Below are 16,898 nucleotides of genomic sequence, written 5' to 3' on the forward strand. Positions count from 1 at the left end.
TTTTTAGTTGACTCTTTACTATATATTCAAATGAGTCGGGACTGCCTAGGGTTGATGATTTGATATTGAGCTGTTTTTTCGGCCTGAAGTCATTCATTTTGATCTCAAGCGAAGTTAGCTCGATTAAGCTACTTTGGATTGTTAGTCAGCACATGATTAAGAGTTGAGCTAAAAGTCTATTCGATTTTTGAGCGGAGTCAAATTTATAGTCTTGGGCCGAACTTGAAGTGCTTTTAAGTTATGAGTTGGGCTTGAAATTGACTCAAACTAAGTTTTAGTTGAGTCAAAATTTGATGCAATCTTCAGTTTCAAATTTTTTAATGGCCACGAAAAGGGATGGAGAATACATTCGATGCAGAGGGGCTGGGCATGCAGTGGTGGTAGGACAATTCCACTTAAAGCTGGACAAGGTAGCTTAAAGGATATGCAAGAAAATAAGTAATCTAATAGCATAAATGTGGGCTCCAAAAATTCGGCCCCGGCCTCCGCTCGCTTTTCTTTTTATTCGGCGAGGGAGTTTTAACTGAATAAGTTCCGAGGTAAATTTTGGAAGGCAGATGGGTTTGTAGATAAGACACTACCCAGAGATTTCTCCCTCATTTTGTGAGGACTTTATGATATGAGTTCTAGTTTCCTATAAATGCAAGCCCCTATAGTTAATTACCCCTCCCAATAATGAGAGAGAACTTTCGATTAAGGCTAGTCGTCAATCAGATACGTATAGAATACGTGTTATCTGGCATATAGTAGCAGCAATGAGCTTAGGATATTGGTAGAAATTTGATTTGGAAATTGGGTTTGGATTTGGGAATTTGGAAATATTTGAAAAGTTTGATATTTAAAATAGAAAATTTCACCACCTAGCACTTAAAGCGGATGGTGGGGGAATGGATGATGGGCTCGATCAAGATCCCATGGTTTCGTCATCCCGGGCCATCGTGGTCCCTGGTCTACTTAGTCAGAGGAGGTAGTCGACCCAACCTGACAGAAGGATCCTTGTCGGCAGCCATGGGTTGCTTCATCCAAGGGCACCTTGTTGACCTGGGATGGGTATTTGCCTAAGGGGACAAATTTAAATGCACCTTAGCTAACAGAGGGCTTTGTGCCCTATCAATCATATCATATTGATTCATATATCAAGGATTTGATGCCAATAAGGAACGTAACGGCGCTGGCCATAACCGGTATTTCGTGGTGCCATTTGGAGGCAAAACCACTCGTTTACCTGCAGTGCCATTTGGCGGCGAAACTGCCGGTTAGAGGACACGTACCACGTCCTTACTGGCAGGAGATTGTTTGAGAATGGATCCTAGTGATATTTTCGTCTAGGCATTTGACTTTTTGTGAGCTGAAGTAATTTTTAAATTTGTCTACCTCAACAAACTATTGCGGAGGGTGGATGGATTTTGCTTTGAGTGGTTGATAGATTGATTTCAAATTTTAAATATTTTTGGGATTTTGAGATTTTTGACATTTTTTTGGAATTTGGACTTTCTAGAGCTTTAGATGGCATTGAAAATTATTTGTGAACCCCTCCGGTTGAGATAAGAAACCAACACGGCCATCATCGGGGTGTTCGGGGTGATTTCTCTTTTGTTGATTGAATCTTGTCAACTCTATCGAATTATTGATAGATGATCGAAGGCTTAATATGAATGTATTAAGACAAATATGACGGTCGCCATAACCGTATATTTGTTTGTTGGTTCGAACCCTGTCAACTTCTATTGACCCGTATAAAAGGATCGGTTTCGAACCTGAATTCACTTGTCAACCCGCGTAGCATCCCTAGACGTCACGTGTGTACCAATAACACGCTCGCCAGGGCCCATGCGGTTGTTTGGGGTCATTTTATATTTAAACCATGTCGACTCCTTTTATCCTGCTAAGGAGGATCGGGCTTAAAATTTGATAACCCGCGCAGCATCCCTAGACGTCACGTGTGTACCAATAACACGCTCGCCGGGGCCTTGCGAGTTTTGATTGTATAACCCTTTTAGTGTACCTATGTGTATACAAGCTACAGTGCATGTGCGGGGGTATTAAAATATTTGTAATTGTGCAGGTAATTGTAATTTGGATGCACACAACATTTCATTTAAGAGCTTATACACGCCTTCTGTCCGCTAATACGAGCGTTGCGGATCCGATGGCGTGGTGTAGCAGCTTCTGAGTTTAGTTGTTCGCTGCTTCGTACAGGTAGACTGTCGTGCACTACTCATCACTTTCTGCAGGTGGATCGTAGTACACTAATTAATCTCCTGCCTTGGGTCGTAGGAGCTTGTACTTGTCGTATTTTTCATGCATTCTGTTGTGGTCTTTAGTCTTTTCAGTGCATCCACTATTGTTGCATGTAGGTAGGTAGATGTCTTCTTTCACAGACTGAAATTGACTTCAGGATACTGCATTTATTGAAGTCTTTTGCATCTATCCCTGGGTGGCATGTTATATATACATCTGTATTCGTTGAGAGATTGTATGTATTGCAGATCTTTTTATCCTTGATTGCATGAAAGTCAATTTATATGTTTGAATTTCGATGTTGACTACGAGGATGCTAGAATACCCTTGATACAAGAGTTTGCGGGTGCTTGTATCTGTTGTATGTCAATCGTTGCATCGACTAATAGTTTTCTTCATTAGGGCTTCTAATCTTCAGCATACGAGTTCATTGGTCGATTAATATGAACACCGCAGATTTCATGTTGGCTATACGTAAATCAAGGGTCTTGTAGTACATTTATTCTTCTCATTTGAAATACTGTTGTATGCTCATTTATGTATTAGTCTGAATTGATAATCAAAGAATCTGCTTCTTCTACATCTCCCTTGCTTTGCTTATGAACCACTCCTTCACTATTGTATTTCTCCATGCTTATCTACTTTGAAAATATGTCGCTTGTGTGAGAAATATGTTGAATCTCATAAGCTTCTCATTGCCCTTGGAAGTAATTAGCTTGCATTTTGATTGGTACAAGAGCTTTTCAACATTTATTTGGGAACTCCATTTTTTTTATTAGCACCTTGATTGGAATGCTACCACATTTGTCGTACATCTTCTACTAGTATGTCAAATGGGTTTGTAGAGAATTTCTTTGTAGAACATAAGAGGCAATTATTATCACTTACAATTTGGTGGATTGAAAGTCATAAGATAATCTTATGTTTATTACATTTGATTATTTACTTTGATATATCCTCTTGGAGTTTGATCATTGTATTCAAGTTATACCCATTACAACTCCTCCAAGCATATTCTGTTAGCAAATCAGCCTCCCATTTGCATGTTTATTAGTGTCTTCATTCAAATTGAGACGATTATCCTTCATTCGCCATTGATTGAAAACATGTCATGTTGAAAGTTTGCGACTAATCCACTTGATCACTAACTTGCATTTGATTGCATGATTCTTCATTATGATTTGTGAGTGAGGCTCTTCATTCGTTACAAGTCTTGTATGTACTTTCTTGCACTTGATTTGGGCATATTAACTCAATAATCATGATCTCACTTTAAATATCATGTCATGTATCACATTTTTAGTTTGATGTGATTTAAGTTCCATGTAACTCAATTCAAGCTTGAGTCCCTCATTGTCCATGATTGATTCAAGTTTAAGTTCTATATCTCCTTTACTTGGTTCAAACCAAGCTCTCTTGCAAACATGATTCAAGTTCTATTCTATGTATGTGCTTCAAGTCCTCCGTTGACTGTTGTTCTGAGTTCAATCAAGTCCAGGTACGAGTTCAAATTGAGTTTATGTCCATAATACTTAATTCATTTGAGTTCTTTTATGTGCTTCATTCAAGTTCAAGCAAACTTCTTCGTAGTCTAAGCGAATTCAAGCCTTGTGTAGTTCAAAGTTGACCCAAGTTGTTATGATTTGACTAAGCTCATATTCTTTTAGATTTGAATTTATTTAAATTGATTATGTCAAGCTCACAAGTCCGAGTCCACTGTTCTTTTGAGTTCAAATCAGGTCCAGGTACAACATTGCATTCACCCGATATTTCGGCAGCCTTCCGGCGTCTCCCCCGTTTAGGAGAAAACTACGGAAAACTGGGCCTTTCCCACCACGCTAAGAAAAGCGTGTATGGTAGGTGCCCTCTTTCGAGGACACCGCGGCCGTGTATTTTTTGATCCCCCACCATGCTAAGAAAAGCGTGTATGGGTATTTTTGAAAATATTTTTACGAGAAAAGCAGTTATTTCCCCGCAAGCGAATACTTATGGGTATCCCCGCTTCGTCGTACGCATCGCACCGGGCTTCTTTCCCACCACACTAAGAAAAGTGTGTATAGGCGGGGTTTCCAAGGCGATACAAACTTCGAAGAAGGGATTTAGGTGATTACCCGCTTCGTCGCAAGCGTCGCGACGCACTCCCTCCCATCACGCTAATAAAAACGTGTATAGGTGGTCGTTTTGTCTCGACAAATGCGTTGAAACAGGTTCTTGGAGTTTTAGGGTTTAAAAGTTATACCTGCGCGGGGTCGGCATGGATCGGGGGAGAAAAAGGTAAGAGAGGTATTTTTCTTCTTTTCTTATAATTAGTTATAATTATAATCAATTATGATTAAAAATAATTAATTAGAATTAGTTTTAATTAGGTATAATTAATATATGATTAATAAATAATTATTATAATTAAAAAAGCTAATCATAATTAAACTTAGTTAATTATGATTAAAATTGTTTTAATTATAAATAATTAAAATTAAACATAATTAATTATAACTAATTTATAATTAAAAATAGTTAATTAATATTAAATCTAATCAATTATAATTAATTAACAGGTTTTAAGCATGATTAGGACATGATTAGTAGGATTCAAGTAGGATTTAATCAACTGCTCAATCCTACAGTGAGTTAAATCCTACCCTTCTCTTCTCTGTTTGGCTGCTTAACTGGACTTGGCCGAAGGAGCACGCGAACAAAAGAAAGTTACCTTCACTATAAACGAGCTCCCGTTCTTGTGTCCTGATCAAAATGTCGTGACTCCCGAACCCGTGAGGAAAGGGAGTGTCGTCGAAGGGGATGAAGGAGGCGGAGAAGGGCTCGGAGAGGGCAGTCGGCGTGAGGTAGGGGAGCTTCGGCTCTTTTTCTCTCTCTCTCGACTGAAGGAGATCGGGAGGTTGGATGTCGGGCAGAGGGAGTTCGGCCGGAGCAGAGGTTTCGTATGGAGAGAGCGTCGAAAGGAACCGAGAGCTTCTACTTCGTTTGCTCGATATTTAAAGGCGCGAATGGGAGTGGGATCGAGGTTATCGTCGCAGGATTCGCGCAGGATTTGTGCGTGGAGACGCAAATCAGCTCTGCCAGCACTGAACGGCTGACATTTCAGCGGGTTTTGAGCAGGATTTCTGGATCCAACGGAGCAGAGGTATGATTTGGTATTATACATTGGTAAACAATAAATTTTCAAGGTTTATGAACTTTGCTGCTGGGTGACATTTTATCTGAGGAAAAGTACAAATTTATTTCTTTTTTATTTACTAGAGGACTTGATAAAAAGAAACAAATGGGTCAAATAGTGGTTAGAGTCGGAATGCAAAATCAAATACCTTTTTTTTCACCTAGTGTCATGTTTTACTTATTCCATACAATCATATCCCTGCTGGTCCTAGATTTACTGTTAGCACCAAAACATGATGCTTGAATTATTCTCTTTCCAATTATAATGCATTCATTAATTGACAAAACTTCCTCTAATATTTCAAGGTGTCAGAGCATTCTAGCTGGTCGGGTTGTTTTTATTTTAGGATCGTTCAAGCTGCTCTATTAGCTGTAGGAGCTCCAGATAATTTGGTTCATGTAATTACTGGGTATGTGGAGTTTTGATTTTTATCAATCATTACTTGAAACGATTTAGTTATATATTAATGGAGGTTTCTTTCCATGGCAGGTTTGCAGAAACTGGTCAAGCCCTTGTATCTTCGGTTGACAAAATCATTTTTGTTGGATCACCTGGTGTGGGTAGGATGGTATATATTTTCTTTGAATGCATCTTAAGCCAGAATTTTTTTGTTTGTAGTGTTCTGTAATAGTTCAAGTATTGTAGAAGTAATGTGTTTTCTGAACATCCTGTCAATATCGAAAATACCTCTCTATTACTTTTTTTTTTTTTAGAAATGATGCTTTATTTATCGGTCTATTTAATACTGTCTTTATATAATATGTATCAAATCAATACTATAGCTTGTTAATTGAGTCAGGATCACTTACGGGCATGCCCCGTGCAGTAGGTTTCTGTTAATTGAGTCAGGATCACTTACGAGCATGCCCCGTGCAGTAGGTTTCTGTTAGGCAGGGTTTGGGACGAGGTAACTTAATCACTACTCGAAACCTGCCCAGTCAGGATCATTAACAAATAAACCTTCTACTACAAGGTCTCGTTTTATATAGCCACTCTTCTTGGTTTTTCTAAAGTGGGAAGGAAACATGAAGACTACAATTCTAGTCTGCCGACTCCTATTCATAAACTTCTTTACAAGATGCTCATTTTGGTACTTCTAACTCTAGGAAAATTTTGCTTGACAATATGAAATCAGAGAATAACATGAAATTTTTTTGAAATTTTTTCAAATCATGGCATTTGAAGCATTTAACTGTTATGCTTCTTTAGCATTGATGTCAATTTTCTTATGTTACTATTTTCATTGCTACACTTTAAGTAATTGTAGTTGATCATGCGAATATATCTTCAATGATACTGTTTTGCAAATAACTGTAACATCCTGTTTCAGATCATGCAAAGGGCTTCAGAGACATTGATTCCAGTTACCCTTGAGCTTGGTGGTAAGGATGCATTTATCGTATGTGAAGATGTTGACGTGCCTCATGTATGGAATTCTCTTTTCAAAATCTAATATCGGGGTCATGCGTTTATCTTCCATTCACGGCAAAACAAGGCATTCTTCCATGCCATTGTGATATGTTGGTTTTGTAACTACTTCCTTTCTAGGTTGTCCAAATTGCAGTAAGAGGTGCACTCCAGTCCAGTGGCCAAAACTGTGCTGGTGCTGAGAGGTTTTATGTTCACCGTGACATATATCCAACTATTGTTGCTCAGATCGTGAAGCTTGTAAAATCTGTTACTGCTGTAAGTTCATTCTATTATCATTTATATTAAACTTTTTGGAAAAAGTTTGAACTCTATTTTGTGATATGACATTCCTGCTATTCATAAGTACCATTTTGCGAAGGAATATGATTGGGTACTGCAAGAACTAATTTGGTGCGGGTTAAGAAAAAGTTGTGCATTGAAGGTATATTGAAATTAATAAGGATATGTATGATAGAGTATTGCTTAACATTAGAGTTAGCTGTGAAATTAAGGGCTATAGATGAATCTTGATGAGCTTTGTACTTCATTTTTCATGCTCGTTCATTTATTTATTTATTTAGCTCAAGCCGAGCTTAAACATCCCTAACTCTAAATATTGTTCAAAATTATTTGTTAATTATCTTATCAAGTTCAAGCTGTAATCGAGAGTAACTATATCTAGGATGTTAATCATTTTAATAATAGTGTTATTATTAACTATAAATTTATTCATAAATTTTTATCCGGAGTGAAAATAATCAACTAAACATTAATTTTAATTTTTAAATAATAAAATTAGAATTTTATTCCATCTATCAGGATATTAATTCCATATTTTCATGATCAAATGCCAATTAAAAAATTTGGATTTTCTCTTTCTCCATCTAGTATTTATTTAATATTTTAATTATCAAGTGTAAAAAACATATTAGACTTTTAATCTGTCAATCTTCTTTGCCCAATATTGTCATCATTTTATACCTCTAGTATCATAAATAACTAATATAGTCCATACAATATAAGAAAATAGATATAATAACGTAGAAACAAATTATTAACAACAACATCAAAGCTTTATCCCACTACATGGGGTCGCCAACATGAATCATGTTAAGAGTCAAATTTCTCATTCAAATCTAATAAACAAAGGTTATTTTTAATAATTTCTAACCAAGTCTTTTTAGGTCTACTCTTACCTTTCTTATATTTGCCAAATCTAATACATCTACTCTCATAACCAGGTTATCGGAAGGCTGATGTTTTATGTAACCAATCCATCTAAGGTGACACTTTCTAATCTAATCTTCCATTGGAGCTACTCTAAGCTTTTCACGTATATACCCGTTTCACATTTTGTCTATGTGTAAAGACTCTCATCCACCTAAGCATCCTTATCTCTGCAACACATAACTTAATTTTGTGCTTCTCTTTTAATGGCCAAAATTCTGTGCAATAAAGCATTTTAGGTCTCACCATCATCTCATAGAATTTTTCCTTGAGGTTGAGGGGTGCTTTTCTATCACACAACAAGCCAGTTGCATTCCTCCACTTCAACCATTCAACTTGAATTCTATTAATAATATTTTCATCTATTTCACCATAACTTTGAAAAATAGATCTGAGATATCTAATACATGTACTCTTTTTATTGACTTGATTGCCCCCTCCACAGTACCCCCATGAGATTTATGACCACTAAAATTATACTCTATATTCAGTTTTAGATCTACTCAAACATAAACTTTTAGACTCTAAGATTAACCTCCATAATTCAAGTTTTCCTTTAAGTCCCTCTCTAGTTTTATCAATAAGAAGAATATCATCAACAAAAAACATAAACCAGGGTATATCCTCTTGCTCCACTCATCTAGCATCTTCTTAATCTTCAAAATAATATTAAAAAAATCCTTAAGCCCAGAAATTCCTTTATCTTCTATACATTTTCACACCTTTATTGGAATATCATCAGGTCCAATGGATTTTCCACACATTATTATTCTTAAAGTCTCTCTCGCTTTGATTTTATTAATACGATGACAAAATAAAAATATCTATTTTCATTTAGGATACTAAGGTCGCTAAAGCTAATTGTATTCTCGCAATTTTCATTGAAAAGTTTATCAAAATATCTCATCCACCTATATTGAATATCATTTTCTAATAAAAATATTTTTTAATTTTCATCCTTAATGCATTTCACTTGAACTAAATCCTTATCCTATCTCTTTATTTTGCTAACTTATATGTACATAACTCCTAAATAACTCCCCCCCCTTATTAATTGTGTTTATGCTATTTAGGAACTGTTTAATTGTTTAGGAATATTTCCTAAAATATATTAAATTGTTTAGGAATGTTTCATAAATCATGTTTTAATTGTTTAGGAAGGTTTCTGAAATCATATTTAATTATTTAGGAAACTTTACTAAATTATGTTTATGTTGATTAGGAATGTTCTATTTATTTAGAAAGGTTTCCAAAATTATATTTATGCTTATTAGGAAGGTTCTAATTGGGTTATGGTGTTCTAAGGGCGTTTTAAGGGGGAGTTTGTTTATGGCTTAGAGCGGATATTGCTGAGTTTATTTTTCCTAGTATTTGTTGTGAGTTCCTAGCAGCATCTAGGATTTGTGGGAGAGTTGATCTACCTCTTGAATAGTAGATCAATTTTATCTTTCATTATTTGTTGATGAGAAATAAGAAAATCAGTCATTTTTGTGTTTTTACATTATTCTTCTCTTTTATTTGTTGATTTTATTTCCAAGGTGCCTCACCAACCCACGTAGTGGGATAAAGGCTTAATGTTGTATTGCTTGCATTATCATTTTTTTTGGCCACATGCACAATTCAATAACTTAGCATGATGGTAGAGTAGTAACTAAGTTAAAAATGCATGTATATTGTGGGCTTGAGGTCGTGCGATGAAACGACGCGATGTATGGCCTCGTCGTGCGAAGGGCGGCGACGTCGTGCGAGTGCAGAGAGCGGGTACGATTTTTTTTATTTGATTTTTTTTATTTCCAATTACGGGTCAACATATATGGTTCAAAGCCTGATAGTTTCCTTATGTTGGTTCAAAGGATGACCCTGTGACTCTTTCACAATCTTATCCATCTTGCCATAAGTCTTTTACATTCATTATTCACACGATCTCTATTAGTATTATATTCCCAATCTTCTGTGCATTGCTACATCCATGATCATGTTTTGTTGTCACACATTCTTGTGGCCTCTCGTCATGCAATCCTAATTGTGATTCTTACATGATTCCTACCTTCCGCTAATTGTTAGTTGTAGGATCCTATCAATATGGATGAGGCCGAGTTGCAGTTCTTGCTATAAAATCAGATTTCAACGTCTCTTATCTTTGAATCGAGCTAGCCTGTTTTGTTGATTTTCTTATTATAAATTTGAGCAGACTTTGATTGAAAATTGGATATGATAAGCATGAAATTATACTTGCATTTATATTCTATTTAATTCTCTTTTAGTTTCTACATTGATCAAGTATTGACTGGTTGTGATTTTGTAGTTTGGTGCCATTGAAAATTACATGTTTTGGGAGAAAAAGATTTCCTTATGTCGGCGTGAGACCTAGATTGTTATTTGGTATTTTTTTCCCTTTGAATTATTTCTATTCTTAAATTTAAGTGTTGATATGATTGTATGATTGATTATTTTCTTACTTGGTATGATCGCGCTTTTTCGATTGTGATATAAATTTTTTATTGAACATGCGATTCCTTCATGATCTCGAGTTTTTTTATGAAATTTATATTAGTTCAATGTTAAATAAACATTTGCACAGATTCGCAATTGTTCATCTAAAATGGTAAATAGTTGCCTAAATTAGATGTTTGTGACTATAAATTTGAATTTTTGTGCATATAAGACGCCATGCATCAGAATTCATAAAAGGAAACTGAAACTGTGCATATAAACTTCATTTAATGAATTTGAACAAAGGAAACTAATGCTATATTTAAAATGTTGTTATGATATACATTTAGGTGCTGAAGTAACTTTGAAATGAGGTTGTCCTAAAGGATTATGAGTGTCGATACTGTCTTTACAAATGTGGTAAAAAATGCTCATTAAATTCATGGGAGATGAAGTGCAGCTACTAGCGCATTGATGTATCTTTTGTTTTTGAATCGTGCATTCCCTTTGTGCTATATTATTTTAAGTTTTTTGTTATGGCCATGTTCAAGCCCAATTTTCAGGTAACCTCGTGCAAGGCACCCTCAGTCAAAATATGCCCACTGAAAGTTTACAGTCAATGTTGTAAAACTAACTCTATTGGTAGTGCCACTGAGGATAGAAAACGGAATACGGTGGCATGAAATTTGGACAAAATTTTGGGAGGTAATTTGGACAAACATATCTTCATTTATGGGGATAACAAGAATAGCAAATAGATTCAATAAATCAAGCTTTCAGTGGCTTTTCTTGAATTATAACTTAGTTTACCCAAGAGTGGAAAGAACATAGGCAGTGAGGAACACCGAACAAGCATACAATAATCTTTAGAGGACGATCATCCCGTATTCTATCTTATTTTCTACGGAAGGAAACCCACTCACATGCTCCTGCAATCACTGTTTCCCTTCCCATCAACCTCTCCTTTGTTAGGAAAAAAAGCCTAAGTTAAAGACATCTTTAGTGATTTGCATTTTTATATCCCTGCCTCTTCCTGATTGTTGCCTTTATTCAACTAGATAATAAATTTTACCATCACTGCCTGCAGCTGCAAATGGTTATCTTTCATTGAACGCAGGGAATGCTATTAATTTGTCTTGTAACTTGCTTGGGGATCAAGTGCAGTATTATTAATTTTAAGCTCATGAGATTACATTCTATTTATTTATAGTTTAATGTGAATTACGAAGAATGCAAAATCTCCTACAATTTTTGTGTGCTAATCTTTCCTTTGTGGAGCTGGTATTGTTGTTTAAAAACCCACCTGTTTTTCTATGATTTGCTGCATTTATTTTTCAAACAGGGGTCCATCCTTTATTCTGTATGGTATGGTGTGCCGCACACTCAGGGGCCTCAGATTGGGAAGGTTTCATTTTAGTTTATTTGTTATATAGATTGAGCCTTCGCAGCATTTCAGATATAGATTATAAATGCTTATTAATTACAATGCTTTCCTGATGAGTTAGTTTAGTGCCCTTTTATTTACATGCAGTGTTTTTTGCAGTATTGTATTCTTATTGAATGTTATGGACATCATCTATGTAGGGCCCTCCATTGTCTGGCAAGTATGATATGGGTGCCATATGTATGCAAGAGCATGCTGACAAGCTTCAAAATCTTGTCAATGATGCCTTGGAGAAAGGTGCTGAAATTGTAGGCCGAGGAAGCTTTGGTAACCTCGGGGAAGATGCGGTGGATCAGTTTTTTCCCCCAACTGTCATAGTGAACGTTAACCACTCAATGAAATTAATGCAAGAAGAGGTAAATGTGGAGCCTGAACATTTGTTTACTTGCTATTTACTAGTGTGATATGAGCAGATGCTTACTGGACAAACCTGATTGTTCTGCAGACTTTTGGACCTATAATACCTATTATGAAGTTTGATACAGACGAAGAAGTTATTAAGCTTGCAAATGACTCAAACTATGGCCTTGGCTGTGCTGTATTTTCTGGCAACCAAAAACGTGCTATTGCTATAGCTTCTCGGATACACTGTGGAGTTGCTGCAGTTAATGATTTCGCATCCACTTACATGTGTCAGGTGATTACAAATTTCTAATATTTGCATTCTTCATAATTCACATTTGCGATATTGGGAACAATAACATCAAGCCTTTATCCCACTACGTGGGGTCGGCTACATGAATCCTTTTTCTCCATTGTGTCCGGTTAAGAGTCAAATTCTCATTTAAATCTAATAAAGAAGTTTTATTTCTAATTTTATCTAACCAAGTCTTTTTAGGTCTACCTCTACCTTTCTTAACATAAGTTAAATCTAATACATCTACTCTTCTAACCAAGTCATCAGAAGGCCGCCATTTTATGTCACCAAACCATCTAAGGCGTCTCTCTCTAATCTTATCTACCACTGGAGCTACTCCAACCTTACGTATATGCTCATTTCGTATCCTGTCTCTAAGAGTAAAGCCACTCATCCACCTAAGCATTGCGGGGGGGGGGGGGGGGGGGGGGGGGGGGGGGGGTGGTTCAAAATAAGTTGAGTTGAAGTTTTTGTAAGCTTCTACTTAAATTCTGCTCATTAATGGTTCTCTACTTAAGTTCAACTCATTATATTGTTTAGTTAGCTTTTTAGCTCATTAAAGTTGAGCATAGGTTCTTCCCCCTTTGGTTTCCTATTCCTTTCCCCCTTCTTTGTGTCTCCTCAGTTTCTTCCTGGTGTTGTTTCCCGTGGCTGGCTCCTTCTCCCTTGCCGGGTGCTTGTTCCGATCCCCTTTGTGCCACTTCAATTTCTCCTTTGATGCTTATCCCGTGGCTGCTTTGCTCGGTTCTCTGTGTTGCCTTTTTTGGTGTTGTTCCGCCTCCCCTGGCTGATGTTCCGTGGCTGCTTTTTCCTTGGTTTTTGAGTGGTTGTTTGGGAGCTGTTTTGGAATGAATGCAGGGTTGTTTGGATGCTGTTTTGGACTGACTTTTGGCCTTCCTTATTCTCTTGTTTTATGGGTTTAATTGGATGGTATTTTGGGATGTTTTGCTGTCCCTTTTCTCCTATAAATATTAGGTGTTTTGACAAAGAAAAAAAGAATGTTATGATGGAATTTTTGGAGTAAAAAACCTGAGGATTTTTCTTCCTTCTTTGGAAAAGCTTGCGAGCTTGTTTCGTGCTTCTCTTCTTCTCTAGGAAAGCTTGCGAGTTTGTCCTCCTTCGTTTCGGATTTCTTATCTCCTTTACCCCGCAAGTGTCCACCCCACCTGTATCTTTCGTCTCAAGCAAGGAAGAGCTCCTTTAGGTGTTGTTTGTGTTTGTGTTTGTAAGTGTCAAAAGTTGTAAGTGTGTTTCTATTATAAAAGTAAAGTTGTATTTTGTTTTTAATATCTTATTTTATCTATTTTTGAGAATTTGGTGTATTTTCTATAATCCTAGGAAGTGTTTCTTTTTGCTTGCAAAGATTGGAGGCTTTTTCTAAATTTTTGCCTGCATCAAGCATCCTCATCCCTGCAACACTTAACTTAATATTATGCTTCTTTTTTAATGACCAACATTCTGCACCATAAAGCATTGCAATTCTAACCACCATCATTAGAATTTTTCCTTAAGTTTGAGTGGTACTTTTCTATCACATAAGCTCAATGCATTCCTCCACTTCATCCATCCAACTTGAATTCTACTAATAGTATCCCCATTTATTGCAACTTAAAACGTGTACTTTTATTAATAATTTGATCGCTCAAAGTCACAAACCTTTCACTAGATATATTACTACTAAAATTACACTCCATGTATTTGATTTTAGATCAACTCAAACGAAAACCTTTAGACTATAAGGTTGATCTCCATAATTCAAGTTTCCCTTCAACTCCATCTTTAATCTTATCAATAAGAAGAATATTGTCAGCCAAAGGCATACACCAGGGAACATCCTCTTACAAATCTCTAGTAAGAGCATCCATGACTAAAGCAAAAAGATATGGGCTTAAGGTTGATCCTTGATGTAATCCAGCTGAAATTGGAAAATACTTGGTCAAACCACCTTGTGTTTGAACACAAGTAACAACTCCAGTATACATATCCCGAATGACTTGAATATAAGCATTATTAATCCCTTTCTTTTTTAGAACTCTGCATAGCATTTCTCTTGGAACATTATCATATGCTTTGTCAAAATCAATAAATATCATATGAAGATCTTCATTTCTGTCTCTATACTTCTCCATCAAAACTCTCAATAAATATATGGCTTCCATAGTAAACCTACCCGGCATGAATTCAAATTGATTTTGAGAAACATTAATATTACGTCGTAACCTATGCTCCATAACTCTCCCATAGTTTGAAAGTATGACACATCAACTTAATTCCTCTATCATTTACACAATATTGTGCATCACCTTTATTCTTATGTTGACCTCTGAACAATAACCAAAGAAAGTAAAAGAAAAATAGGGCAACGTAGAAATCCTATAGCACATACCTGACGGATCCTAGAATCCTGCCGAAATCCTCCGCAAAACCATGCCAAAATCCCGCCGATTCGGCGCCGTTCGCGTCGCTTTCCCGCAAATCCCGCAACGACGGCCTCGATCGCTGGTTTTTGACGCCTTTAAAAGCCAACCGAGAGGAACTCCTTCGCTGCTCTTCCACGCTCGACCCCAGCTCCCGTAACTCTACTCACGAACTCCTCCCACACGAACATCTCCCTATCTGACTTGCTCCGATCTCCTCCCGACTCCAAGCCACAGTCGAATCCCAATTCACTACGCTGCCTGCTCTCCAACTCCACTACCACTTCCGATCCAACTCCACTACCGAAGCTCTCCACGCGAAATCCCTCAGTCATCCCGCGACCTCCTTCCTCTCCCACTGCCGAGCTCCGCCTCTTGCCCGATCTCCTCTGGCCAAGAGAGAGAGAGAGAGAGAGGAGTGAGTGAGAGAACCTACCTGCACTCTTTCACAGCCGAATCCATTGAAGCCAACGGACCCCCTGTTCGACCGAACTCTTCACATAGAGAGAGAGAGAGAGAGAGAAGCCGAGAGAGGAAGACTTACATAGCCGAAGCCCCTTCTTGAAGTTCCGATCTCCATCGCCGAACTCCTCCCTCGCTCCGTCCGACTCCATCTCCCTCCTTCCTGTTCCGATCGGAAGTTCACATTTTGATCGGGAGCAACACAGGGAGGTCACTAGTTGTGAAGGTAACTTTCCCTTTCACACGCTTGTTCGGCCAAATCCCGTGAAGAGGCCGAACCAGAGAGATAAAGGGAGGAAAGGATTAAGTTTTTTTTAATTATAATTAATGAGATAATTATTTTTAAATTATAATTAATTATAATTAAATATTGTTAGTTATTATTAATTATATTTAACTATTAATTATCATTATTAATTATTAATTATAATTAGATATAACTAATTATAATTAATTATAATTAATAGATTAATTATAATAAAATAGTTAAGTGTTATTAATTTTAATTCATTATTTAATTATTATTTAATCATAATTATTATAATTAAATAATATTAATTATAATTAAATGTAATTAATGAATTAGTTATAATTAGATGATTAATTAATTGTCATTAATGCTCACTCCCCTCTACTCTATTTCCTCGACGTTCGCGTCGGACCGGCAAACCACCTAAGCACGCCTTTGGTGCGCGTGGTAGGAGGGAACCCGGTGCGACACCTACGACGAGGGAGGCAAGTGACCCCTCGATCCACGTGTCAACCCCGGCAACCCCGCGAAGGTACGTACTCTTCTAAACTCAAAACCTTACCTCAATGTTCGTGGCGAACCGGAAAACCGCCCCAAGCACGCCTTTGGTGCGCGTGGTGGGATGGGACCCCGGTGCGGCACCTACGGCGAGGCGGGGTCGCTCATAAGTACAACCAAGCCCTTTCGCTATCACGGCCCCGACGAAGCAACCCATGGCTGCCGACAAGAATCCTTCTATCAGGTTGGGTCGACTACCTCTGACTAAGTAGACCAGGGACGACGGAACCATGGGATCTTGATCGGGTCCATCATCCATTCCCCCACCATCCGCTTTAAGTACAAGATGTTGCAATTTCCTATTTTAAATATCAAACTTTTCAAATCTTTCCAAATTTCCAAATCCAAATCTAGTTCTCCAATCTCAAATATCCAAACCCATGCTGCTACTATATGCCAGATAACACGTATCTCTATACGTATTTGATTGACGACTAGCCTTAATCGAAAGTTCTCTCTCGTGATCGGGAGGGGTAATTAACTATAGGGGCTTGTGCCTATAGGAAACCAGAACTCAGATCATAAAGTCCTCACAAAATGAGGGCGAAATCTCTGGGTAGTGTCTTATCTACAAACCCATCTGCCTTCCAAAATTTACCTCGGAACTTAGTTCGTTAAAACTCCCTCGCCGAATAAAGAAAAGCGCG

General features: G+C 37.2%; 1 protein-coding gene across 2 annotated transcripts in view; it reads left to right on the forward strand.

Moving 5' to 3' along the window:
- Positions 1–16,898, forward strand: part of LOC110100428 (aldehyde dehydrogenase 22A1) — an 86,246-nt gene that overhangs the window by 63,852 nt on the left and 5,496 nt on the right. The window contains exons 7-13 of one of the 2 annotated variants that reach the window (XM_028696950.1): positions 5,719–5,822; positions 5,903–5,981; positions 6,744–6,839; positions 6,962–7,099; positions 11,826–11,888; positions 12,068–12,283; positions 12,373–12,564. In XM_028696950.1, the coding sequence (XP_028552783.1) occupies positions 5,719–5,822; positions 5,903–5,981; positions 6,744–6,839; positions 6,962–7,099; positions 11,826–11,888; positions 12,068–12,283; positions 12,373–12,564 (888 nt within the window). The remainder of the gene's footprint in view (positions 1–5,718; positions 5,823–5,902; positions 5,982–6,743; positions 6,840–6,961; positions 7,100–11,825; positions 11,889–12,067; positions 12,284–12,372; positions 12,565–16,898) is intronic. The other variant, XM_020827928.2, reaches the window with a different exon arrangement.

This window comes from Dendrobium catenatum, unplaced genomic scaffold (assembly GCF_001605985.2).
Source record: "Dendrobium catenatum unplaced genomic scaffold, ASM160598v2 fragScaff_scaffold_853, whole genome shotgun sequence".
NCBI classification, from domain to species: domain Eukaryota; kingdom Viridiplantae; phylum Streptophyta; class Magnoliopsida; order Asparagales; family Orchidaceae; genus Dendrobium; species Dendrobium catenatum.